This window comes from Mus musculus, chromosome 1, assembly GCF_000001635.26.
Source record: "Mus musculus strain C57BL/6J chromosome 1, GRCm38.p6 C57BL/6J".
NCBI classification, from domain to species: Eukaryota; Metazoa; Chordata; class Mammalia; order Rodentia; family Muridae; genus Mus; species Mus musculus.
Window position 1 is genome coordinate 191,002,719 of NC_000067.6, and position 27,902 is coordinate 191,030,620.

The 27,902-nt window shown below is 42.8% G+C and overlaps 1 protein-coding gene and 1 long non-coding RNA gene across 4 annotated transcripts; one reads left to right on the forward strand and one right to left on the reverse strand.

Moving 5' to 3' along the window:
• Nucleotides 1-3,113: 3,113 nt before the first annotated feature.
• Nucleotides 3,114-23,472, reverse strand: Flvcr1 (feline leukemia virus subgroup C cellular receptor 1). Of its 3 annotated transcripts, NM_001081259.1 has the most exons (10): nt 22,659-23,472; nt 18,358-18,538; nt 12,640-12,780; nt 10,646-10,713; nt 9,421-9,524; nt 8,818-8,928; nt 8,470-8,575; nt 6,831-6,945; nt 5,650-5,717; nt 3,114-5,492 (listed from the first exon to the last, which is right to left on the reverse strand). In NM_001081259.1, the coding sequence occupies exons 1-10, from the start codon at nt 23,373-23,375 to the stop codon at nt 5,421-5,423; spliced, it is 1,683 nt and encodes a 560-aa protein (NP_001074728.1). In that variant the 5' UTR covers nt 23,376-23,472; the 3' UTR covers nt 3,114-5,420. The 3 variants fall into 3 exon arrangements, with proteins under 3 accessions (NP_001074728.1, NP_001300676.1, NP_932142.2); NM_001313747.1 differs by lacking the exon at nt 18,358-18,538; NM_198025.2 differs by lacking the exons at nt 3,114-5,492; nt 5,650-5,717; nt 6,831-6,945; ... (4 more) ...; nt 12,640-12,780; nt 18,358-18,538 and having other exon boundaries at nt 22,191-23,472.
• On the forward strand, nt 22,633-27,063 carry A230020J21Rik (RIKEN cDNA A230020J21 gene). The gene is made up of 2 exons (NR_027298.1): nt 22,633-23,851; nt 26,634-27,063. It is a non-coding gene; the product is annotated as an RIKEN cDNA A230020J21 gene (long non-coding RNA).
• The last annotated feature ends 839 nt before the right edge of the window (nt 27,064-27,902 follow it).

Genomic DNA, 27,902 nt, shown 5'->3' on the forward strand with positions numbered 1-27,902 from the left:
CTGTAATCACTCACTCAATCAATCAATTAGTAATTGTAATCAATCAATCAGTCGCTCTCTCAGTTACAGCCTCCTTGCCAGTGCTAACTAGACTGAAACCTTAAGATTCCCAGGGCTCCTCTATTCCTTCAACTACACAGTCTCCACTTCTTCCCTCCCCACCTTGTTACTTTTTCATCGGGGACCTGAGTAAGGATAATTAGGAATAATTGATGAAGAACATTCAGTGCTATGCTCTTTTTAAATTTCCTTCACCAAAGAAAGTGTGCTGCATTTTTGTTTTTTCTAGGCATCTGTGTTTTGCCTGTATATATGTCAGCGTGACGGTGTCAGGTACCCTAGAACTAGAGTTAAAGGCAGTTATGAGTGCTTGAAATTGAACCAGGTCCCCTGGAAAAGCAGCCAGGGCTCTTATCCACCGAGCCATCTCTCCAGCACCTTAATATAATATTTTTAAACTGAGAATTTCATATAATGTATATGATCATCCCTCCCATTCCTCTCCAGCTTCTGACCCTTACCGGCGTCACATCCTCTTGTTTTAGTCTATTGCTTAGCCTTATACAATTCTTAGGTTACAGGCAGAACGTAGCCAGAGTCTTCGTTAAATATTCCATGATTGGCCTCTAGCCCAAGTCCTAAAAAATGTCCTTGTTCCCCTCTGAAATCTCAGGAGCGGAGCCTCCACTGTTCGCACTGCTCAGCATTACTGCCTTCCAAGCTTCTCTTGGCACAGCCCGATAAGCTCTGCTGATGGCATTCAAAGACTTATGGTTCCAGAGGCATAGGGGAAAGGCAACAGTCACGGAGAGGATGGCAGCAGCGACAGGAAGCTAGCTGTTCAGTCTCATCTACACACAGAAAAACACACAAGTAGATCAAGACTATCGACCCTTAACCCAGTGACACACTTCCCAAACAGCACCAGCAACTGGGACCAAGTGCTCCAACTCATGAGCCTATGGCAGTCATTTCTCATCCAACCACAACACTGTGTTTACTTAAGACAAGGGTTTTCTCTGGATTTGATACCAGCACTGCAAAACAAACAGGTATTATAAAACCCCGCTCAGGAAATGCACAGACCTCAGCTTGTTTTGGAGTTTGTTACTGGATTACTACTGTTTTCGTTTGTGCCGTTGTGTTTCCTTAATTTGCTTTTAATTTTTATTTTAAATAATCATTAAATTTCTGAGTCAGGGTCTCATGTAGCCCAGGCTGGCCTCAGACTCACTGCAAAGCTGAAGATGACCCTGAACCTTGACCTTTCTGCCTCTCAAATGCTGGGAGACAGGCATGAACTATCACACCCAACTTAATTTTTATTCTTTCAAGATTTCCACTGCTGCAAATTTATAAGAAACCACACCTTTTATAGCTTAAAAAGTTTTTAAGGCTTGTTTTTGGTTTTTTTGGTTTTTTGTTTCTTCCAAGATAGGGTTTTTCTATGTAACAGCCCAGGTTTTCCTGGAATTCAATTCAGGCTGGCCTCAAACTCAGAGATCCATCTGCCTCTGAGGTATGGACCACCAGGCCCCACTAGTTTATTTTTTTAATTTGGGGTGTGTGTGTGTGTGTGTACACGTGCTGCTGGCTCATGCACGCATATGCTACAGATCATGCATGGTAGTCAGAAGACATCTTGAGTGTGTCAGTTCTCTCCTCTGACCCCATGGGTCCTGGGGATTCGCCTCAGGTTGCCAGGCCTGAAGCACCTTACCCACTGTGAGGCTTTGTATGTGCTTGGGCTAGGGAGTGGCACTATTAGAAGGTATGGCCTTGTTAGAGTAGGTGTGTCACTGTGGGTGTGAGCTTAAGACCCTCATCCTAGCTGCCTGGAAGTCAGTCTTCCTCCACTAGCAGCCTTCAGATGAAGATGTAGAACTCTCAGCTCTGCCTGTACCAAGCATGTCCAGATACTGCTCTGCTCCCACCCTGATGATACTGGACTGAGTCTCTGAACCTGTAAGCCACCCTCAATTAAATGTTGTCCTTATAAAAGCTGCCTTGGTCATGCTGTCTATTCACAGCAGTAAAACCCTAACTAAGACACTCACTGAGCCATGCCTCTGGCCCCCCTGCAGGCTTTACTGACAACGGTTTAGGAGAGAAATGCATAAACGACAAAGTTCAGCCTGGCTAGGGATTTTAAGGCTCAGACATTCGCTGTGGACTTACCTGCCCTTACCTATCTTGTTCCCTTTTGTCTTCTCTCCATCCTGAAAAGCCAGGCCACTTCCTGTTTGCTTTCTCTAGTTCGGGCACCTTCTAATGCTGCTCAGTTGACTCTATCTATGTGGACTTGTGGATGTACCTGGAAAACCAGCTTGATCAAGTATATGGTACACAGAATATTGAGGTGTCCATGGTCCACAGGCAAGGAATCCCAAGTGGCTTCCCGATGGAGCCGAGAGTCTCCCTGGTCTTCCTTTCCTGCTTCTGGCCTTCTCTGACATTCAGCTCTACCAATCACCTCAATAGTCTGGCTGGACTAAGCCAGAAATGGGCCAGTTAGACAGCATCTACAGAGCTGATGGAGTGTTTGCTCTGTGCTTCCTGATGAATTCTTTCTTGCCACTGTGCTGTGCCACTGTGGTGGGAGGATGGGGTTAACAACGTGAACTTAACCTGCCTTTCACGGGGTTTCTGCTGGAACTATGCTGAAACCTCTTCACTGGACCTCCAACAAAAGCGCAATCTATGAAGAGTCTTGAGAAACAGTGCTTCCGAGGTCAAGTCTCCACTGCCATGCTGACATCGCCCTCTGCAAATCTCTTTTTTAAAGTTTTTTGTTTGTTTGTTTTAAATCATACACACGTGTGCGGGCGTGTACATGAGTACAGTTGCCCAGGGAGGCCACAAGAGTGTGGTGGATCCCTGGGACAGTTGTGACCACGCCTGATGTGGATATTAGGAACAAAACTCAGGTCTTCTACAGGAGCAGTGCACACTCCTAACTGCTGAGCCCCTTTCCCAGCTTACTCTTACATTATTTTACATTTATTTTCTATTGAGTACTGATGACAGTGGGCTCCATTCTTCTATGGCTGTCTCTAAGACCATATGATCGCTTTCTAACTTCCCACACATATCAGACACCAGGATTTGTTTTTAAAGGACATATAAAATTAGCACTAAAAAAATAAATTTATTTTAAGTATGAAATAATGAAGAACAGGCACATAGAGAAATTATAAAAGTAGCAAAATAAGAACAGGAATGAAGACATTAGACATAGGTGCCATTCCAGTTGCTAACATAAACATTTTCAAAGATATTACTCCAACAATCTCAATAGACAAAAGCTATGTCACAACATTTACAGATGCAACAGCTTCTGAAACCATCTGATGAAGGCAGACACAGGTGATGATAATTACTACTTCTATACCCATGACATAGAATTTTATCAAATTCTTATCTGATGTATTACCCATACATCCACTTAAAATACTGAGAACATCATCGATTCATTTTGCATTATTACGTCAGACTTTATCCCTTTTCTAAACAATAAAAAACAAAACAAGAATATACTTTTCAGACATTAAGTATTCCAACTTTTATCTGTAATTTGTTCAAAGCTTCAGGAAGTAACATGTATATGGTCTTGTAAACAACACTGTCAATTTAGAAACAGAAACAGCTGGGGGAGACAGTGCATTTTTGGTCATTTGTAACCTGTGACAGAAAAACTAAAAGAAGTTGCTGATGATACAGATTCTACCTGAACTATTACAGACTGACTAAGGAGTTAAAAACAGAGCTGAAGTTCTCTGCCTCTACATAACCAATCACAATTGTTTACTCGAACTAGATTACTTCCTTCCTCCTTCCTTCCTCCTTTTTGGTTTTTCAAGACAGGGTGTAGGTGTGTTCCACCACTGCCCAGATTGCAGTTAGATTTCTAAATTCCTGTGGTACCATGATTTGGCCTACTTCGTGATGAATGACAATATTTTAAAAAGATCATTTAGATCAGTGTGAATGCATTATTTCATGGATCAGGAAAATGTTGCCGGAGAGGGTAAATGATGTGTCCAGAGTTACCAAGGCAGAACATGCCCAGGACACAAAACCAGAATTCCTGATCCTGAGTGATACTAAGTTCTTTCAGTACATTTTTCCAATGTCAAGTTCCACATAATTTATAGTAATCTGATGAAACAGAATATAATATCAAGATAAGTCAATGCATATTTTGCCTAAATCAAAGTTGCATTTGCTTCAACCATATTCATTACATGATTACTTTTTCTGTGTGCATTTTATATTATGTAAATTTTTTGTAAAATTTTCAAAATCACACTATGTAAATATTATGATTGATCAAATGTCATGAATGTAAGCTTAAGAGTCAAAACATCAAAGACATTTAATTCTCACTGTAAACAAGACACAGTGGTAGGCACTGTGAAAATACACTTGGTCCCACTCGCCTTGTCCTGAGTGTGTACGAGATAGTGTCCACAGAGTACTGACTACACACACGGTGTGGTGCAGCAGAACCTGCTCCCAGCGTTCACAGGACATGTGCAAGGGCTGGTAGTCCTTAAAAACAGTGGTCAGACAGAGGAATGATCCTGGAAAGACAGCAGCTAGTATTTCAAGGACTCTCCACAGAATGGAGACACATGGGCTCTCTGAAGTTATCACAGACTTCCTTATCTTGGGCATCTTCGAGGCAAAATTAGATGTGATGTAAGAAATCACGAGCTAGCCCGTAACACAGATGATGAAAGTTTCTTTTAAGAGAGTGAAAATGGACAAAGGGCATAAAACTACTACAAGTTGTAGTACATTAATGTTTACCTGTATGAAGGCAGCACAAAGAAGATCTCAGATGATCTGTGTGTGTCTCAGCTACCTAGCTAACCAGAGTATAATGGACTTAATCTGTGCATAAAACCATTTTGTTGGTTTGTTTGTTTGTTTGTTTGTTTTTGTGGGACAGAACATGTCACAATACACAGGTGTGTAAGAGATGGGAATCTAACCCCAGCCCTGTCCGAGTGGGTCAGTGCTTCTCATGGGACTCTGCATTCACACTGTGACTCTAACCGTGACCCTGACATGGTCAGTACAGTCAGGTGACAACTGACTGGGAATGTACCAGATGTGTTTATGTGTGAATTGCACACTCTTATATGTCTTACAGGAACTAGACACCCATAAAAAAACAAAGCATCCTGAAAAAAAATGTCAATAATGTTACTTTCAGGTACACACTACACAACTGAGACTAGACAGGTTTACATGAATGGGAGTGCTAACACGAGGACATTGTAAGCACAATCGCTGATTAACACAAAACAAAATATTCAGAACTCATCCAATAATTTTCAAGTGCCTCACACCTCACACAGCTGCCCAAAGACGAAGCCACATGCCCATGTTGAGGGGCAGCCACACCGGCTTCTTCAGAGTGAAGATTCCGACTGTATAGACACCATCACTTTGGGTTTTGGATCTACCCGACTATCAACTGGTACCTGAAAAAAACAACTGACACTCAGGAGATGCAGCACACCCGAATTTCGCTACCTCACCGTCCATTGTTGACTGGCTATAAATGTTACTGATTAAACAAGAATGCTTTCCCATTTATCCCATCTACTCAGAGTACAGCCATAAAAGTATCTTACTTACAGCTTTAACGTCAATGTTTGTAAGCCCGGTGTTTATATTGTGCCTTCTCAGATCAGACTTGATCAACGCTAAAACAGAATTACCGAGAGTTAGTATAAGCGGATACCCTCTTCTTTTACCTGATAACATTTAACACAAGGTACATAATGCCGTGATATTCAACAGCACTATCGCAGCTGAGAGAAGACCTCAGCCTCTGACTTAACTACAAGTCTCCCATCAGCTGACAGATACGGGCTGTGAGTAATGGGGATGAAGTAATCAGAGGGAAAATGGAGGACTTCAGAATCTCCTCAGCCGGCAGCTGAATGGATGAGAGCACTAGTTAACTGACATAGAAAAGTCAAGAGATATGTACTATGTACAATGAGAACACAACACTGGGCGGGGAGATCTAAGACGCTCGTATGTCCAAGCGGACGGTGATGAGACACATATACACAGATGTGATAAATAATTTATATGATTTTTAAAAAGCTTTTCAAAAAGATTTATTTCTTTTTATTTTATGTGTATGGGTGTGTGACCTGCATGTATGTTTGTGCAGTGCCAGAGGAGGCCAGAAGAGGGCATCAGATCCTCTGGAACTAGAGGGCTGTGAGCTATTTGGGAGCTGGAAATTGAACCTGGGTCCAGGGCTCCATCTATCTAGCCCCAGTTTTGCCTTTTATGCATAGCAATGGTATTAAGTTTGGAGCCACCAAAATGAAAGGATAGACTCACATCCTGAGGAAACTGAGTCCTGATTCTTATCTCCTTTTGTTTATTTGCTTTTCAAGACAGGGATCCGATGCCCTTGCTGTCCCGGAACTCACTCTGTAGACCAGGCTGGCCTCAAAAGTCACAGAGATACAGAGATCCACCTGTCTTTGCCTCCTAAGTGCTGTGATGAAAGGCGTGCGCCATCATGCCCAGCCTTTTTTTTTTTTTTGGTTTTTCGAGACAAGGTTTCTCTGTGTAGCCCTGGCTGTCCTGAAACTCACTTTGTAGACCAGGCTGGCCTTGAACTCAGAAATCCGCCTGCCTCTGCCTCCCGAGTGCTGGGATTAAAAGTGTGGGCCACCACCCCCGGCTATGCCCAGCCTTCTTATCTAATTTTTAACCTCAGAGTTCACAAAGCCAAGAAGCAGCAATGCACAAACCTGAATACAGACAACATGGCACACACACTCAGCACTTACCTGTTAAAATTATGCCTACAAACATCCAGGCACAAAGGAAAATGTTTCCTGCCTCTGGACTATTATAGTCTGTTGTGATCTTTCCTTGAGCCAATGTGAAGAAAATTCCAAGTATCTAAAATAAAAGATATGAAATAATTGTTATTGAGTTTGCTGTTTTAAAGCAAGTACACTTTCCCCACAGAACCTGCTACATCCACTCCACTAGTGACTCGAATGACAGGTCTAGAAACTGGACGCAGTCCCGAGGCGAAAAGTTCACGGAAACTTAGCCTCCTGGGACCTTGGCATTCCCATAGCACGTATGCACCAAACCTGTCCCCGTGTTAGTCTGGTGTATGGATCTGTCTGCTCTCTTTCAGTATTGTTTTATTATAAGTGCCTTTAAGGATTGATTTTGACATATAGCTAAGTTAGATTAGTCTCCACCAGTGTTCCAAGGTCCTAGGAAGTCCTTGAGCCAAGTACTGAGCTTGGAATTCAGTAACAATGTTACCTATTCAGTAACATTCAAATTTACCTCTAGTAGAAACAGTGAAAGTAATCAGGCATTACAAAGTACTTGAATAGAGCTAGAAATCTAAGGGCTAGTTACATAGTAACTACTTACAACAATTGCCAAGTCACTCCTATACACAGGAATACACAATGGCCTAGGAAATAGGTGGGTTGTAGTATCATTCATGAAAGGGTTAGTAGAGCAGAATTCCCCTGGTGCATGTTTTTCCACTAGGCCCAGAGGAGTAGCATAATCAGGTATTTACTAAAGGACCCCTGATGGTGGGTTTAACAATAGACTAGCATTGCATCAGAGCATTCACCTGGCTCCTGTGTTTAGCTGATCTTAAATTAAGGGTTGTTCCTATTCTCAGTTGTAAACACTGCCTGTATCCCCTTAGCTTTTTATGTATGCATTTTCCTTGTTTTGTGTCTATGTACCTTGGCGGATATTCCCTAGCTTTCTTGTTTTTCTTCTGTATTAAAAGTCTTGTGCTTGCTTAGAAAAATTACATTCAGATACACATCCTTTCTGTGTCGGTGTCTGTCTGTCATCCGCGCCAACTCCTTGCTCGCCTGTAACTGGAACCCTGAGTGTTCCTGCAGATCGAGGACCTGACTGAGGTCCGTCTGCAGCAAGAACCCTCCTTAATGGACTCATGATCTGGCTTCTAGAAACAACGGCTGAGTGGCAGGATTATTAAACCACAAAGTCAGGTCAAGCTCACTGCTCACTGACCACATATTAATCACCTTGGGTTTTGTGGTTTTGTTTGTTTTGTTTTTTTTTTTTTTGTTTTTTTTTTTTTAAATTTATTTATTTATTATATGTAAGTACACTGTAGCTGTCCTCAGACACTCCAGAAGAGGGAGTCAGACCTCGTTAGGGATGGTTGTGAGCCACCATGTGGTTGCTGGGATTTGAACTCCTGACCTTTGGAAGAGCAGTCGGGTGCTCTTACCCACTGAGCCATCTCACCAGCCCTGTTTTGTTTTTTTGAGACAGTCTCATGTAGCCCAGGCTGGCCTCAGGCACACTATATAGCTGAGACTGGCCTTGAACTCTTGGTCCTCGGGCCTCTACCTATCAAGTGCTGGTGATTGCTACCTGGTTAACTGTTTGGAGGAAGCAAAGGATTACCTGTGCAGCAGTGTTGAGGAGCCCTGAGGACATGCCCTCAGACTCAGGGTAGGTGATCTCCACAGCAAACTCAAAGCCCAGCGGGAGGTAACCAGTCATGAAGAAGCTAAGAGAGCACAAGACAGGCGGCATATGAGAGGGGCAGCCACCTGTACAGGCAAGCTCATCTGTTTTCACCAACCACATACCAAAATGAGCGTAAGCTTTCTTGTTATAGTTCTGAGGAACAACACTTTTATACATGTAATAATGGAACTCTTAGAGTCTAAAACATCAAAAGGATCTTTGGAGGGCCTTTTAAACACTCCTTCAGAGTCACAGAAGCAGGGTATATCACCTGACACTTACCCAAGAATCCCACCAGTAAAAAACACCACGATGATGTACCCGAGGTTCAGTGTGAATGTGAATATGAGCATTCCAATGAAAGACAGAACGTACACTATCAGAGTTGTCTGCCTAAAACAAAGACAGAGCTGTGAGTGGGTCCCTCTGCAGAGAATAATGCAGCTAGCTACCACTCTCTCCTCAGAAAGACAAACCAGTCTTGTCATCTGTAGATAATGTATCTAGCTCAACAATAATTTTTTTCCATACAAATAATTCTTTTTTTTAGTCCACAACATAAAGAAGACAAGATGAAGCCTGTCAGGAGCCTGGTGCTGTGCAGGGAAGCCTCTTTCTAGATAGAAACAACCTACACAGGCAGAGGTAGGGGTAGAAGGTTTGTAAGGTCTTCACATTTTCAGGGGTGAAGTGAATATGACCAGTAAGGCAGATCATTGCAAGCATTACTCAGACACAGCGGTACCTGCTGTAATCCTGGCAGTTGGGCAGCAGAGGCCGAATGGTGCCTGAGCTCCAGGCCAGCTGAGTTACCTAGTGAAACCTCTCTCCTTAAAATCGATATATCTTTATTTGCATGCTATGCATATACCTACTGTCACTTACTTGTAGGTTTTGGTATAGTCCAGCCATAAGCCACAGAGAATAGAGCCCACCATTCCAGCTACCACCAGTGTCAGCCCGATCCTCCCAGCATTCACCTCTTCTCCCTAAGATAATGTGCAGGAGATAAGCAGATATCTCTAGTTCAAACGATAGCTCATCTTTCCATACAGTAAAACAGCTAACTAAAATAATCATAAAATTAAGCACATAATAGGAAGACTCATTACATGGGCTAGAGCTGGGTCTTTGGGAAGGGTGATTTATTGAAGGCATTCTATTTTAAACAACAGCAACAATGACAACAACAGCTATAATACAGTGAAAGAAGGGGCTGGAGAGATGACTGCTCTTCCAGAGGTCCTGAGTTCAATTCCCAGCAACCACATGGTGGCTCACAGCCATCTGTAATGGGATCCAATGCCCTTTTCTGGGGTGTCTGAAGAGAGTGACAGTGTACTCACATACATTAAATGAATAAATAAATCTTTTTTTTTTAAAATGAAAGTAAGAAAGGAAACACGTCCTGGGTCCACCACAGCTGGGCTTACATTGGTAAACTCTAAAACCATTTACACATGTGCAAACAGAGAGTCGAGGGCAATGCTGAGGCACAGTAAGGGTGCTGGCTCCTTTTAACCCAGAGGCCACAGACCTCGACATTTAGGTTTATAGTCCTTACAAGGTTTTGCACTTTTCCGTATAACTGAGTTAAAGTCTTGCCACAATGCCTGTAAAGAGGGTTAGGTGTGCTCAGTAAAAAGTGCAGGGGACAGTGACTGTGCACTGAGTCCAGGATGCACAGAAACTGGATTGGAGTCACGTGAGCCACCCTGGCCCCTCTGCTGTAAACGTGAGACCCGTCTGCCTTCTGTCCCCCAAATCTGCTTCCTTCAGCTCTTTCCACCTTGAGTTTTACATGGTATGCTGCATTTTTAGAAGCAGGCATCAATGTTTACAACAACAAGGCCACAGTCTTCATTCTAGAACCATGCCAATGTAAATTATATTGTTAAAGAAAAAGGCTTGGCCAAGCATACAGAATAAAAGCAGAAACTTGCCAGGCATGGTGGCACACACCTGTAATCCCAGCCCTGGGACACAGGGGCAGGACAGTCACTTCAAGTTCCAGACCAGCCCGGTCTACACAGTGAGTTTCAGACTAGCCAATGAGTCATTGCAAGACAGTCTCAGAAAACAACAACAACCACAGACAACAAAAGCTTACCACATAATATGTCAATATTATTTGATTCAATAATGTTGAGATTGAATAAAATGCTCCAGTCATGATACCTACAAAGAAAAAAAAAAAGTTTAAGTTCACCATTCTATGAAGCAACATGGAATCCTATGCAACATGTGTAATATGTAATGTTATCAGCCTGTAAAGACTAAATATCACCATTACTGCTGTCAGAAATGGGACAGATGGATTTATACTGTCTACTAGAGATCTGTGCTAGTCTTGATCCCCTGCACAAATGGATCAAAGGCGATGGAACCCTCAAGAGTGGAACCCAGAGCAGGAGATGAGGCGCAGAGCAAGAGTGGAACCCAGAGCAGGAGATGAGGCGCAGAGCAAGAGTGGAACCCAGAGCAGGAGATGAGGCGCAGAGCAAGAGTGGAACCCAGAGCAGGAGATGAGGCGCAGAGCAAGAGTGGAACCCAGAGCAGGAGATGAGGCGCAGAGCAAGAGTGGTACCCAGAGCAGGAGATGAGGCGCAGAGCAAGAGTGGAACCCAGAGCAGGAGATGAGGCGCAGAGCAAGAGTGGTACCCAGAGCAGGAGATGAGGCGCAGAGCAAGAGTGGTACCCAGAGCAGGAGATGAGGCGCAGAGGCTCCTCAGAGAGATTCACTTGGGTCTTATGGAGTGAGTCAGCTTTTAGTTGAGAAGGCTTTTATAAAATGAGACCACCAAACACACTGGCATAAAGTTAAATTCCATCCCCGCCATGATACACCCAAGGACTCCTCACCAGAGACTGAGCAGATGGGGATAACTGGTCTTGAACTTTCACCCTCCAAAGACATGAGATCAACACACCTCTTTTCTTTATAAAATATCTAACCCTGGGCATTTTGTTGTAGCATCAGAAAATGGAAAACAGGATTTTGTAATAACACACCCTTCTGATTCAGGCATGTGGATCATCACCCACATCTCCACATGTGACTATGCACACGACAACCAGTCAAGCACCATTTACTCTGCTTTTATCACCAGCGACAGCCAATGGTAGTTAAATGTAAAACTGGGCTCAATGACAGAGCATTTGTCTAGTGTGCACAAGGCTCTTGGTTTGATTCCTAGCACCACACCCTGACTAAACAACAATAAATAATCTTAAGGGGAGAAACCCTCACCATTAGCATCACAACAGAATGCTTCCTTCAGAAAACCAACCCTTGTCTCAGAGACTCACAAGACAACTCATATGCAAATAGAAGAACACAGGAAAAAATTAAAACAGCTGACTATCAGGAATCACACATGTCATCTCAAACCCTGTGCGCCTTCCCTCCCAGGTGCTAGACTGGTAACCTACCGCGGTCTAGATTTACTATTTCACCCCCTTTTACAAAGGTGCACAAAGATGACAGAATAGCATGCTCTCTCATCACTGCTTTCTGTCAGACATTAACATTGTGCTATCTTTGGTTCAGACTCCTTTTCTTCTTGCTTTCCCAAAGGTTCCCCTATCTTCCTCAGGTGTCTTTAATTCCATATGTGTATTCATGGGCAATTAGAGTTATTCTGCTGTAAGTTATTATTCATCTGTAAGTTCGTTTCACCACTCAATTGTTTGTTTGGTGGCTCCCAGGGACAGTTTTCATTGTAGGTCACTGGTTTTCTGTACTGTGTAATAGTCTGTAGTGTGAATATATTCAGGTACCTGTTGTCTTGTCAATAGACATTTAACACCCCCTCCCAGGTTTTCACTATTTAAGACTACAGTTGATTTTAAGACTTTACTCTTAAAACACAAGAGTGGGTTTCTCTACATATATCTGCAAGTACAACTTCTACATTCTGGATGTTACACTCCACCAAGACTCAAAAAAGCATATTAAAAAAAAAATCCCTTACGCACTTTTGCTTTTAGGTCAAGAATTATGTTCATCACTATTGTATGGAGTTCACAAACCAATCTCATTAGTGTTTCGATACAAAGAGTCTAGTGCTCAAAGGTCACCAATGAAAACACAAGGCCACTTACCATAACTGACCAGCAGGAGAACAAAGGGGATGTTTCTGCACAGGTTCCAGATAGAACTCTTGTAGGAGTACTCTTCAGGGGGGCTGTCTCGAAGAACTGCCTGAGCCTGACTTGGAGGCAACGGAGGTTTCTCCTTGAATGCTGGACATATGCATGGAAAGGACAAGAGATGACCAACCTACTACGTACAGTACACCCACACACGCAGCACTAACCATTACATTACAGACATCTCCCCTCCCCTCCCCTCCCCTGCCCATTCATCATTTTCCCTTTTCTCTTCTCCCTTTCATAACAATTTCTTCTTCTTGGTTGGAAGAGGCCTATTTTTATTTTCAGTTTGAAGTGGGTTAGGTCTGATATCTCAGGTTGTCCAGTGAAATCATTTGGAAATTTAAAATTAATCCTGATTTTGAGACTCTCTACAAAGTCCAATAGGAAGAATCTCCAGGAAGGAATATGAGACTCTACACTAAACAAAAAAATTATCGGATTTTCCCAATACACAGACATGATTGAGAGTCACCGGGAAAGGAAGAGACAGGCCTTGTAACGCCCACAAAATATAATGAGTCATTCCTCTATTTGTTGATAAAGATAGAAAATTAAAAGTTTTTGTTGAAAAAAAAAACATTAATCATGATATAACTAAACTAAGTATACTTTTATCTCAGAGCTCAGAACTAGTTCAGAGAGAGACAGAACTCAGATACTTATTTGCAGCATCCTTACATTGGGTAGACACAAAGCCTTTAGCTGCTCACATTCTTACTCTTCCTGTCTCCCTGTCTGATCCTTGCACTCTTAGAAGGCCTTGTGTCTGTCCTGCAAGTCTCTCTGTATCCTACTTGGGTGGGAGATAGCTCTCTTTATTAGCATGGTAATACAAAACTTTCACAGTAGTAAATCAAGGTTTTAGAGTGTCAATAACTAGAGTCGTGAATCTCCAGCAAGCCTTAAATCTCTTTCCTAGGTTTAATTTACTATAGCGCGGTAAGTCAAAATGAACCAAATAAAAATTCATACAAAATAGACGTAACGCTCACCAGTCCTTAATTCCACTTAGATCTACTTTCTAAATACAGATGTCATCCTTTAGATTCAGAGAGGTAAACTATCTCTTAGCAAAATGAAACCTGTACCTGCCAGCTACACATCTTTGGAGAGTCAGACTCTGTGCTATAGGAAGAAAATGAGGAACGAAAGGCCATCTGTCTATGAGTGTTGATTGCTGAGCAGCTATCTCAAGGCAGGAAATAAGGCCTTTCTTTTTATATTTGAAATGCAAACTTTTTCCCACTAAAAATCTGTGCCAGTAAAATAATTATTGATTTAAATAGCAATTACTTTCCAGCTGACATTAGGCACCCAAAGCTTCAAGAACACTGCACTCACACGGCTCCTTCAGTGATTAAAACCCAGTCATCTGGGGATGTTCAGAGCCCTACACAGTGACAATCAGAGCCTTGTCATTACTGGACAGACACCACACACTGTCTTATTAGAGAGCAAGCACTCCTGTGAATTCTGCCCCTATCCTGTCTCAGTTTTTGGTTCTCATTCATTAAATTGAAAAAAACCACTTGACAAGTTGCTATGAAGATCACACAAAATATGTAAAATTTTATAATTACCAATTGCTACACAAAATGTATTGTGTCTTTGGAAGAATATTTAATGTGGGGTGTGATGGTCACGCCTTTAATCTCAGCACTTAGGAGGCAGAGGCAGGTGTACCTCTGTGAGTTCAAGGGCAGCCTGGTCTACAGAGTGAGTTCTGGGTCAGCCAGGGCTACATCAAAAATAAATAATAAACACAATATTCAGTTTTTAAAAAAAATCAGACTTTGCTCAAGAGCTTGAAACACTTATAGACTAAGTAAAATATATTTCACTTTATAGCCGTGTAGACATTGTGAGTAGAAAAATGAAAAGCACAATTACACATTTAGTCTACACATCCTTGTGTCTAAGAAGACTAATATTAAATTAAATGTCTTTACCTCTATCGCTCTTGGTGCTGTGACCCAAGTTTTAAACTGATACACCTGAGTTAAATCATATAGTTCAGAGATGATACACACGAACAGATTTTACATTTAAGAGCATTATCATTTCTAAGAGGATATTTGGACTGAAACAAAATCCAAGGACAAGAAAAAAATAAAATGCTGTTTGTTGTAGAGAGACTCTCTTGTGTACTCTGTGAAAGTGTTAATAAAAAGCTGAAGAGGTGGGAGTTCCTGTGGAAAGATAGGACCTCTGGGACAGAGTCAGGCATAGAAAGATTTCGCCCCTGACTCAGAGGAGACAGACCTATGAACTGAGGAGAGGTGCCAACCACGTGGCACACACGAATAGAATAAACGGGTGGCGTAAGTTCTGTGCTGGTCAGAGAGCAAGCCCAAGCTTATGGCCTGGCATTTACTTATACGTAAATGGCCTCTGGCCTCGGAGCTGTTAGTTTGCATATGCGGCAGCTCACAGATGCCTAGACTTAAATGTGATCCCGCTTGCTTACGAACAGTGACATCTGGCAGATTCAATTTCTTTCTGTGTGTGAACGCCAGTAAGATGGGGAGAAGTATACTACCTCCCCAAGGATCTGGGGGATCAGGGAGAACAAGCAGTATGCGGACGTAGTGTGCATTTAGCCATGCTCTGGTACATATCTTCCCGCCAAATGTGAGAGGTGGGACTTCTTGAAGAATGAGAAATGAGTGTGGACTGTGACAGCTAGGGTTAGCTCCTAGGAGTCCCAGGCAGGGTACAGTCACATACACGCCCCATGAGGACAAGGAAGAGGCTTACACAAAGTGAACCTTTAAGGAAGTCTTGGAGGGAGACCCATGTCCACCTGTTTGATACATGCCACTTTGCTAAAAATTGTAACTTATTCCCATAAATATAAATATGGATTTGGTTGAATTTTTACTTCTCAGTAGAATCTAGACCGATGTAAGCTCACTTCTTCTGCTAAGTCAGGAGATTTTAGTAAGAATTTTCAAATTCCGTTTTCTTCCGCAGAAAATATTTGAGTATGATGACACAAGCCGGCTGTCTACTTACTGTCACAATCTCACACAACGGTTGCACAGTAGCTTGCATTTTTTGTTTCTTTTTTATTTTTGAGACAGGGTCTCATGTAGCCCAGGTTGGCCCTGAACTCGCTGTGTAGCCAAGGATGACTTTGAGCTCCTGACCCTCCTGCCTCTACCTCCCAAGTGCGGGATGACAGCATGTGGCATCATACCTAATTCTTTCCCTGCTTTTATACTATGCTTACAGTCATGAGGTTAAAACTGTAGAGCACTAAAGCATACATGAAAATAAGCCCCCTTTTGTCCCCTTGTTTCCACATACCCAGTTCTATTTCCATTCTCAAAACATAAGCCATAAGTATATCAATAACTAACTAGATATATAAATAGCTTGCTCCTTAATTTCTCAAACTACAAAAGATAATAAACCAAGTCATACCTATTTTGTTCTTTTTCCTGACTTGGAAAACTAAAAACCTATTTGTAACAGTTTACACATAAGTATACATATTGTGTAAAAAATTTCAACTACAGATGTCATTTTTTAATTTTATTTTAATTTTATTTTTATTTTATATATGTGAGTGAACTCCCTGCATGCGTATATGTGCACTACATTAGTGTCTGGTACCCACAGGGTTCAGAAGAGGGCATCCGATTATCTGTAACTGGTTGTGAGTGAGCTACAGATGCATGCTGGGACTGAACCAAGTCCCCCACAAGAGCAACAAATGTACAAGTGCTCTTAACCACTGAGCCATCTCTCCATTACTTAACTAATTATACATAGTTTTCTTTTTTTCCTTAAAGATTTATTTATTTTATGTATGTGAGTATGCTGTCCTGTCGCTGCCTTCAGACACACCAGAAGAGGGCATCAGATCCCATTACAGATGGTTGTGAGCCACCATGTGGTTGCTGGGAATTGAACTCAGGACCTTTGGAAGAGCACTCAGTGCTCTTAACCACTAAGCCATCTCTCCAGCCTTATATTTTTACTTTCAATCACTTGTATATGTGTGAGTTGGGTTCTGTGTATATGAGTGCAGTGCCTATGGAGATTCCCTATAGCTGGAATTACCGGAGGCTGTGAGCCACCCAATGACATGGGGGCTGGGAACACAACTTGGGTCCTGTGCAAGAGCAGCAGGTGCTCTTAGCTGTTGAGCCAACTCTCCAGCTCTGTTTATAAAGATGCCTTATATAATTATTCATCTCTTGTGAAGGGACGTTCAACTTAAAGATTCAGTAAGATGAAAGCATGAAGTTCATGTGATCTTATATAAATGGCTAAAAGAAAGACATTTTATGCTCAAACATACTGTAAGTACGAGATTAATTTCTCTAAAATGTACATAAGCAATATTTCATTCTTCATCAAGCACAGCAAATGTACCAACTAGAAAAGCAGATTGAAGAGGTCCCCTCACCAGCACAGATTAATTTTAAAACTTTTGTTAAGGTACTAAAACAGTAAGAGAAACGCGTCCTTTTTCAGCAGTGTGCACACTTCAAATAGACCACTGGCTGACGAACTGCAAACCTAGGAACTGAGACGCCACCTGCACATCCTCATATACTTCAGATGCTACTGAGAGAACCTTCTGCTCATTATCTCAAAGAAAATAGCAGATGTGGGCTGAGCTTCCTACACCTGGTCTCGCAGCCCACCTACCCAGGCAATCAGATGTTTCTCTGAAAACTCAACCTCATGTCTGCAGATCATAAAACAGGAAGTTTTCATTGATACTATAGCCAAGGTAAAATTGTAATATGAAAATCTAAAACCTCCAACTATAGCACAGTTTAATTATAAATGTTTATTTAAAAGAGTTGCCTGTGAACTCCAAAGTTCTTTTCCTAACCAAATCCATTTAAGAAATACTGAGTGCCTTATGATGGGCATTACCCAGTTACAGCAACATATACATATATATATGTGTATGTATTAGATACACCTTGCCTATCTTCTCCCCTGAAATCAAAATTGCTTCCCCTTAAACTTAAAAAAAAAAAAAAAAAAAAAAAAAAGCAGACCTTCCCAAAGCTTCCTCCAAGCTGGTGATGGCTGCTTGCAGCTGACTCTGACTGACTCCTTCAAAAGACAGGCCAGACGAGAGGACTCAGGGACGAATGATGGCAGCCAGGCTTTGCTGAAGTGGCCCTAACAAGCAGATAGTTGCCACAGTTTGAAATTCTGAACTTCTCAGTGCTGCCCAGGATCATTCTACAGGTCTTCATTTTTAGACCCAGTTAATTTTAAACTGGGGAAATTTCTTATTAAAGGGAAGGTGGTGGCCTATTTGCGTCATTTCAAAGCATGACAGAAACTAGCTGCAGGCTAGGAAAGTACCAGATGCACACCACACAGATGAATGTGGGAATGAAGCCAGGCAACATGTTTGAAATGAACACTCACCAAGTTGAGTTAGTAGGGAGATACATGGGATTGATTAGTCTTTAAACAGTTTAGAATGTTAAAAAAAAAAATTCAAAAACACAGAGTGGGCCATAACATATCCCTAGAGCCGTTCCACTCAGTACCCAGGCAAGACATTGCACAGCAAGAACAAAACAAAACCCTCATTGGAGACACCAGCAGCTGAACTTTTCAGGGTTAGTTATTCTCAGATTTGTCATGCATTTATCTAACCCTTAGGAAAAACAATTCACTTACCAATTATTGTTAAAAAAAATAAAAATGTGGAGATAAATGCTGTTCCGTAAAACATGGTGTTGATGTTATGAGCCAGGAGGTCTGTGTTATTCTGTGTGTGAGCCAGGAGGCCTGTGCTATTCTGTGTGCCCAAGGCAGGCACTAAAACAGGTGGCAACAAAAAACCAACTGCAGTTCCAAGCTGTAAAATAAATAGTCTTGTTAATAGCTGTCAATAGGAAGCGAAGAGTAAGCGTCGGCATTTAACAGAACATAAAGAGGAACAGCAGTGCGAGTAAGGGCGCACTGTAACCCGTGAGTCAGTCTGTCCTAATGCCTTGGTCACACTGTATTTTCTGCAAACTTCTCCCCTGCATCTATCTGAGAAGGGAATAAAGCACTCATACAACACAAGGGAAATATTTTCAAATCATATCTAATAAGAAATTATCATACAGAATAAAAGAACCTTTACAACAACAAAAAGATCCTAATATTAAATGGGCCATAGACTTGAAGATATTTCTCCAAAGATATATATATATATATATATATATATATATATATATATATATATAGTCAATACCATGTTGTTAACGGACATACAAATAAAAACTACAATGAGACTCCATCATATATCCACTAGGATGAGTGTGATTATAAGAACAAAACAGGAGGCTGGAGAGGTGGCTTAGTGGTTAAGAGCACTGACTGCTCTTCCAAAGGTCCTGAGTTCAAATCCCAGCAACCACATGGTGTCTCACAACCACCTGTAACAAGATCTGACAGCTACAGTGTACTTACATATAATAAATAAATAAATCTTTAAAAAAAAAAAGAACAAAACAGTTCTGGTAAGAACAGAAAACAATGGGAGAAATTGTAGTCGCCATCATGGACACAGTCAACAATTTCTTCACAAGCTTAATGCAGAACTGAAATACAATATTTCAGTTCCACTTGTAGGTACATGCCCTAAAACTAAAAATGAATCATCAAATAACTATACACGAATTTTCACAGCAACCCCATTCACAAATCCAAAACATGTTTAATAACCTAAATGTTTATCAACTATAACTAAATCAGACACAAAAAGTCACACATTAATCAATGTCATCTATATAAAACATTCCTCACAGACAAATCCATACAGAAAGCAATTAGGGGCTGGCAAGACGGCTCAGTGGATAAGAGCTATTGCCACTCAAGCTTAAGGACCAGAGTTCTAATCCCAGCACCCCATAATAAGCTTGGCATGGTCCTGTGCACCCCTGTACTTACAGCACTGGGGGTGGGAACAGCGTGATCCCTAGAGCCTGCTGGTTGACAGCCTAGTGAAAAACCTGAGTTCCAGGTTTATGGGAGACTCCATCCCCAAAAGAATAAGGTGAAGAGTGAGAGAAGGCATCCAAAATTCTCCTCCGTCTTTCAAGTGTGCACTCATGCAACCACCTCTGTCCTACATGTATACCTGAATACTTGCACACACGTGAAGAGATTCCAAGAAGAAGGAGAAGGCAGGTCGATGAGTGATTACAAAGGAATGTGGAAAACTCTGGGGAGAGGGAATGAAAACTAAGCAGTCATGAGCATAGAAGCGTGTATTTGTAAATATGTAAATAATAAGCGTGAGACCGTGATGCTGCGTGGAGAGATGAAAGTGATGCTGTAAGGAACAGTGGGAGATGGCTTAGCACTAACCGCACCGACTGCTCTTCCAGAGGTCCTGAGTTCAAGTCCCAGCAACCACATGGTGGCTCACAACCATCTGTAATGGGAATCTGATGCCCTCTTCTGGGGTGTCTGAAAGAGCGACAGTGTACTCACATAAAATAAATAAATCTTGTGCCGGGCATGGTGGCGCACGCCTTTAATCCCAGTACTCGGGAGGCAGAGGCAGGCAGATTTCTGAGTTCGAGGATAGCTTGGTCTACAAAGTGAGCTCCACGACAGCCAGAGCGATAAAGAGAAACCCTGTCTCAAAAAACATAAATAAATAAATAAATAAATAAATAAATAAATAGATAGATAGATAGATAAATCAAGAGAGAAAGAAAGAAAGAAAGAAAGAAAGAAAGAAAGAAAGAAAGAAAGAAAGAAAAAAGAAAGGAAGGAAGGAAGGAAGGAAGGAAGGAAGGAAGGAAGGAAGGAAGAGCTGGAGAACTCTACGTGGAATCAAGAAAGTTGTTCTGCATTAAAAATGAACCTGAAGAGAGCTTAGTGGTAGTATGTATGCAATTACATAATCTGAACAGGAAGAGTATCGTAAGCAAAGGGAACCAATGTTTCTGCAGAGGCCCTTGTGCAATTGCAAGTCTGGCATTGTTTAAGAAACCAAAGAAGTCACATTAGAAAGATTTGTAACTCACAGTAAACACTTCACATTAAGTATTTTGAGAAGCACTGGCAAGCTTAAAGGGCCTGTATTTTCAAAGGTTCTTTCTAGAGACCTGAAAGTTAGAAGCCACCATTCAGGAACCAGACACACTTACATGAACAAGATCTATTATTACTTTGGGAAAATTACTTCATTCCTTAAAGTCTCAATTTTCCTATTTATTGAATGCAGAAAATAATAGTTTCTAAACTTATAATACCAAGTTAAATGATACATGCACACAAATCACAAGCTTAGTGACTGCGTGCTGCTGCTGAATATTATTATGCATGATCATTCCATAAATGAAGCTGAAAATGTGTTTTGGTGATATTGAACAACTGTACAGTTATAGAGGTCAAGAAAGGAGTGAGACTACCTCAAGTGAATATAGGAAGCTCCAGATATGTGCTGAGAAGAGCGAAGTCCACCTATAAGTAAATATTTCCACTTATTATCCATAAAATTAATACTTCATAAATATGGAGTTGATATTTTTGTTATGCTTAATGAAGCATTTACCTCGAAAACAATTCAGAACCAAAAAAATACCTTTTAAAAAACATCTGCTATCTAAACATAAAGAAACAACCGGGGGCTGGTGAGATGGCTCAGTGGGTAAGAGCACCCGACTGCTCTTCCGAAGGTCCAGAGTTCAAATCCCAGCAACCACATGGTGGCTCATAACCATCCGTAACAAGATCTGACTCCCTCTTCTGGTGTGTCTGAAGACAGCTACAGTGTACTTACATATAATAATAAATAAATCTTAAAAAAAAAAAAAGAAACAACCAATCAATGTATCAGTAATAAATTGTTTTTGATACATAGCAATTAAGTGACTTAGAAAAAGAAAGTAACTAATAAAATAGGCACACATATTTAGTCTCTTGGGGTATTTTAAACCATGATCTTGACCCAAGTGAGACTTGAAGTAAGAAAGTAACATTTTCTAGTTACATGGCGGCAGGTAACAATATATGTATAGAAAGGATTATAGATTTTTTTTTTAAACTAGATTTCCTTCAACTGAATGAATACTAAGCATCTTTTAAAATGTGACATTTACAGTGGTGACAAAAACATCAGGTGTCACAAGTGCCCTCTAGCAAAATTTTAAGTTACAATAACAAGCCTAAAATTAACAAATGCAAACATAATATTGTGGTGACTCATGGTGGTGTTTGGGAGCCTGAAGCAAGATTGTCAAGTTTGAGGCCAGCCAGGGGGACACTGTGATTTCCAGACCAGCCTGCCCTACACAGTGGAAGAGACCGTTTTAAATAAATAAATCACATACAAAAACCTTTTACCTACTATTATTTCTGTTATTCTAGTGGCATTTGAATTTATGATGGTAGAAAAAAACAAGATCATTTCTTAAGGAAGCCTTGACTTATCCCACTAACCATTCTTGATCAGTGATTTGCCTTCCACTGTCTCACGGTTAAGAACTAATAGCTGGACTCAGTAATACTGCCAAGTCTTTATCACCGGAGCATTTATTGAACATTCACTTATACGTGACCAGTAGGTGCCAAGCTGGGCTGACTACTAATACTAATACAATTAAATCAGGGCTGTTCCAAGGACATTTAACATGGAAACAAACTTTCCAGATCTCAAGACCTTTCTTCTGCAGTGGCGACAAAAACACCTGAGATCTCTTTTACCGCCAGTTTCCAAGCGTGCCCGTGTGTGCGCCTGTGTGTAGGCCAGAGGGCAACCTCGGTGTCCTTTCTCAGGAGCTGTCCTCCTCACCTGTCAGTGCTGGCTGGGAATACACCCTGGAGCCACCGTGCCAGGCTTTTCTCGTGGTGCTGGAGCCCAGTCTTCACGCTTCTATAGTATGCACTTTACCCACAGACCGTTGCCCCAGCCCGGCCTATGACTTCCTACCAGCCTGAAAGGATCCCAGTTATCTAGACGTTCCAGTCTTTACCTGATTGCCCAGCACTGCTGTGGCACAAGCCGTCGACACCTCCTTGGGTCCAAACCATACCGAGGCGACGGGGGAGGGCAAGCCCAGGATGAAGACCTGGGCCACGGAGCACAGGATCTGCCCCAGCATGGTGACCCAGAAGAGGTGCCGCTGCACGCTGCCGCACTTGACCCAGGCTCCCAGGCAGTTGAGGCCGGAGCCCAGCAGCGCCGTGAGCCGCAGGCCTCGCGTGTCCAGCAGCCAGGTGGCCGGGAAGATGAGGGGCACGTAGGCCACCATGTACACCATGGACAGCCAGTTGATGTGCAGCGGCGACACCTCGTAGAAGTCCTCGAACACGTTGCTGATGCTGCTGTACTGGATCCACTGGAAGGCGTTCACCAGCGAGTAAAGGCTGAAGATGAGCAGCACCACGAAGCGCCTCGGCGACAGCGCTGTGCGCGGGGGACACGCGGGGCATGGGACGTCCTCCCCGTCGCCCGCGGGCAACAGCCGGGCCTGGGTCTCCTCCTCCGCCGCTATCAGGGCTTGCGGCCCGCCCTGGGCTCCCGCGATCAGCGGGCCGAGCCCGGGGCCTCCGTTCAGCGCCTCAGGCCCGTTTTGCGGTACCAAGCGCGCCTCCCCGTCCGGGGCGCCCTTGGGCACTGGAAGGTATCCCTTCCCCAGCGGGTGCCCGGGCGCCACGGCCGGCCCCACCTCGTCATCGGGCCGCGCCATGCCTCCCGGCTCCCCGCCCCGCCGCCCCTTAGTGCTCCTCGCCGGCTCCTAGGTCCCACCCGGTTCAGCGCGCTCGCCTGCGCCGCTTGCTGACTAAGTGAAGCAGAGCTCACCGCGCCTGGCTCTTGCCGGCAGTCCCCGCCCCCAGGGCATCTCGTATCGCGTAGTGCGACCCTCCATCCAATCATTGAGCGTTTCGGAAGTCCAGAAAACCAATCGGGGAGTTGCCGAGAAGAGGGGCGGGGTCAAGCTTGTGAAGATGTAAGAGGAGCCCAAGGCAGGCGTTCTCTACGCTGTGGTTTGCTGGAGCTGCCAGGCCTTTCTCTGCGCTCGCTCCGCAGCGTTTAGCCTCAGGTTATCTTGGAAGGAGAGCGCCAGAAAGCATTTCCGTCCGCCCAAAGAAAGAGGCTTCCTCAGAAGCAGGCCTTTGCGTTGATTGAGCTGAGCGGCTCCATCCACGCAGAGGACTGAAGGAGGTAATGGACAGGTGCAGCCCCTGCCTGCCTCCTGTACCCCACCAGTAACCAAAGTCTGTGCATAAGCTAACCGTGTACTTGCACATCCCGGGACCGGATGAGGGCAGAGCTCCGGAAGCATCAGGGTCCTACTGGGCCTTAGACAAAGTCAGCCTGCTACCCTTTGGGAAGCTGTGCGTGCAAACACGGGGTGCCAGGACTTAAGATTTACTCACTCTCTCTCCCTCTGATCCTCCTTTTTAGACAGGGTGTCACCCGGGACTCTGTAGGCAGGTTGACCCGAATTCATGGAAATCCACCTATCTCTGCTTCCTGAGTGTTGGAATGACTCTGGCGCTAATGAGCTCACAGTGGCTGCAGGGGACCTGCAGAAGACCAAGCCCATAAACCTTTAGTCATGGGGAGATAGGAGAACTATTAACAGTTTGAGGGTGCAGAGGGACAAGGCATTGTCTATGGTGATACAGCCGCTGGGGAGTTCCCCATGCTGTGAATAGCTCCACAAAGTATTTTGTAAATTAATTCATTTCTTTAGGAAAAGTGAGGCTCGTATAGAGCGAGACTGTTCAGGGGGTAACGTCTCTTTCTGACAACCCGGCAAACCTGAGTTCAGTTCTTCAGCACCCGCAGAGTTGTTCTCTGACCATCACACAGGTGCCCTCCCCAACAAACACACTATGTTAAGAAAAGAAGGGAAACCCTGTAAGTTCTTCCCAGCACGGCTTTGTAGATGTTCCTTTGGAGGTTGTTTTAGATTATTGAGTAACTGAATTAGATTATTGAGTCTCTGAAAAAAAAAAAAAAACTAAATGAGGAACCCAATGGACTTAATCTGCGCTCAAAACGTTTATTTTGTGAATTTATAAAAATATGAATTGTGTTTTTAATGCTCAACAAAATTTATCTTAAGTATTCAGAGATGTTAATGGTCTCATGGACTGTGGAGCCTGTGAAGGCTCCTAAACAAACAAATAAACAAACAAACATGCTCAAGCTGAGCACACGCCTGTAGTCCCAGTTATTTGGAGGCGAAGGCAGAAGAATCATCCAGGCCCACAGATTTAAAGGGAACCTGGCAGCCTGGCCAACAAAACAGGATTGCATTGGAGACTTTTGTTTACTTGTTTTTCTTTTACTTATTTTTGTTTTGTTTTCCATATGGAATCTCAAATAACCTAGACTGGCCTTAAACTAAGGAGCTCACTATGGAGCAGAGAATAACCTTGAACTCCTGCTCCTCCTGCCTCAGCCTCCCAAGTACTGAGATTGCAGGCATGTGCCATCAGGTTCAGTGTTAGGCAGTGTTGAAGGCAAACCCAAGACTTCTTGCATACCAGAGAGCCACTCTGCCGCCTGAGCTACATCTCCAGCCCAAACTGTTTTAAAAACACAAATGTTCAGAAAGGGGAGCCAGGGGTCGAATGTTGGGTACCTTTCTGTCCTTGCCCAGTCATTTAGATTACTTGCAAATTGACTCCCTTTCAAAAGTCCCAAACTGGAAAAATATAGTAGATATTATTTCCCTATAATCTGGTGAGAATTGGAGATCATCTCTTACCAGATCTGACAGATAACCTCTTCCCTGCATGGAATCAGGGGTTCTTGTTTGTTTAGGCTCCTTGTGCTTAAAGGGCATTTGTCCTCTCTTTTGTTAACAAGAAGAGTTGGTTGACAACAACTCCCGAGGTTTCTGGAATGGTCGATCAGCTCTGATTTTCCCTGCAGATGTTTATGTTACTCTTGCTCTCCTTCTCATGTGCCCTTCTTGCACATGACAGAGTTCTGTTTATAACACTGTAACCATACACAAAGTCTATTTATTACCTAGGGAGTCTGTGGGAGAGGAAAAGGACATCATAACTAAGGAGGGGCTATGTGGGTGATATATATATATATACATGACATATTAAATATATATGTGTGTGATATGTTGTATATATTATATTATGTATTTTTTAAAGATTTATTTATTTTATATGAGTACACTGTTACTCTCTTCAGAGACACCAGAAGAGGGCATTGGATGTCATTACAGATGGTGTGAGCCACCATGTGGTTGCTGGGAATTGAACTCAGGACCTCTGGAAGAGCAATCAGTGCTCCTAACCTCTGAGCCATCTCTCCAGCCCCATATTATGTATTTTTATTTTGTTTTATTTTCCCCCAGACAGGGTCCCTCTACGTAGCCCTGACTATCCTGAAATTCCCCATAAGGATCAGGCTAGCCCCAAACTCACAGAGATCCTTCTACTTCTGCCTTCTGAGTGCAGGGATTAAAGGCATGTACCACCATGAGTGGCCATGTGGACCTAAAATCTACCTTTAGTTTTTACTAGCTGTGTGACCTTGAGCACTTAACATAGCTGTGTTGTAATAGGATGTCAGGATCCTTTCTGGGACTACTGTAATGATTAAAGGATTGAACAATGCTTGGTACGTGGTATGCTTTCTCGGTTTGTTTAGTAATCTAGTGTGGGGTGGTAAATACAAAGCTTCAAAGGCTAGGGTTCAGATCCAAGCTCTTGCATCCCCCCCCCCCTCGTGTGTGTGTGTGTGTGTGTGTGTGTGTGTGTGTGTGTGTGTGCACGTATGTGTCTGTAGCTATAAGATGAGGATAGTGCAGACATTGTTGTGAGAAATAAAAAGTAAGTAGCTAGCACACATTCTAGGAGGGTCTGACCTCTTCCTGTATTAATAATATTAAGTACATGTTATCACCTTGTTATCTGCTCACATCTTACTTAGTGTTTCTCCTGTCTCATTCTTTTTTTTATTAATTTAGGCCTAAGCCTGCTTGGATTGTCACACAATTGTTCACACCAAGTACTTTCAATCTGAACTTACAATGGCAGAGCCCATACCTAAAGGGTGTCTTCAGTATACTCCTGAAGAGAAGCACCTACGGACTTCTGTAACAAGCTCCTTGCATAGCAAGGATACCTTTCTTTCACCAGAGGCAGTCAACAGTTGGATAGGACACCGATTTCCTTACTTGGACAGCTACATGGTTGCTGCCGTCATCCCCGACAAGATTAACAAACTGGTCTGACAGGGATCTTGTGGATATGATTCCTGAATTCCACGGAATTCTTAGAAAGCTGAGCCATGCGGTGTTTGAGATTTCTCCTGATGTTGTTGCCCTATGAAAAGTAAAATAGATCCATTTAAGGGAAGAACTAGATACAATTCATACACCTGTTTCACAAAGCTCCATAAAAAATGAGTACAGAAAAAGAAAAAAAAAAAACTCAGCAATGTCTCTTTGTAGTTTTGATTAACTTCCTCAACCTTGAATTTTCTCTCTTGGGGTAGATACTTATTAACCAGTGTGTGTTTGGGTGTAGAGTATAACATGAACCTTAATCTCTGTTAGAAAGGATACTGGGAGCATCACTTGGCCAGGAGTCAAGACCAGATTGAACTATATCATGAGGGTTAAGTGCCGAGTAGTGGTGATTCGAATTTGTAACAGTAACAGTTTAGAGATATGAAATCTGGCCAGCACGTGGGAGTCAAGGTCTAAGACACCAGACACCATCAGAGGTGATGTGGCTGTTCATGAGCAAAGGTTTCCTGTGGTCTAAGAAACTCAGAGGATAAGGTAGAGAACAGAACCTGCTGACAGACGTACAATCCATTGTGCTCTGTGGGGAAGTGGACAGAGTCACTTTCTGCTGCTGCCGCTGGATCTCTCTGCCCTCACAGAAGTGGCTATGCCACTCTAGTCTGGAAAAAAACAGTTGGAACTGGAAATCGGTGGAGTCCAGAAATGAAAACCCTCCTGAGTGCACTTTCCCGTCTCGCTGAGACATTTTAGCTATGCGCATATATATTGCATTCCTAGGATAGCGATCTTGGGATTTTCCCTCCTGCATGGTTTTTCTTGCTTTTGGTCCTTTACAGCAACTGAAGTTGTCAGTGATGAGGGCACGTTGATCGGGCTGGAGAGATGGCTCAGCGGTTAAGAGCACTGACTGCTCTTCCAGAGGTCCTAAGTTCAATTCCCAGCAACCACATAGTGGCTCACAATCATCTGTAATAGGATCTGATG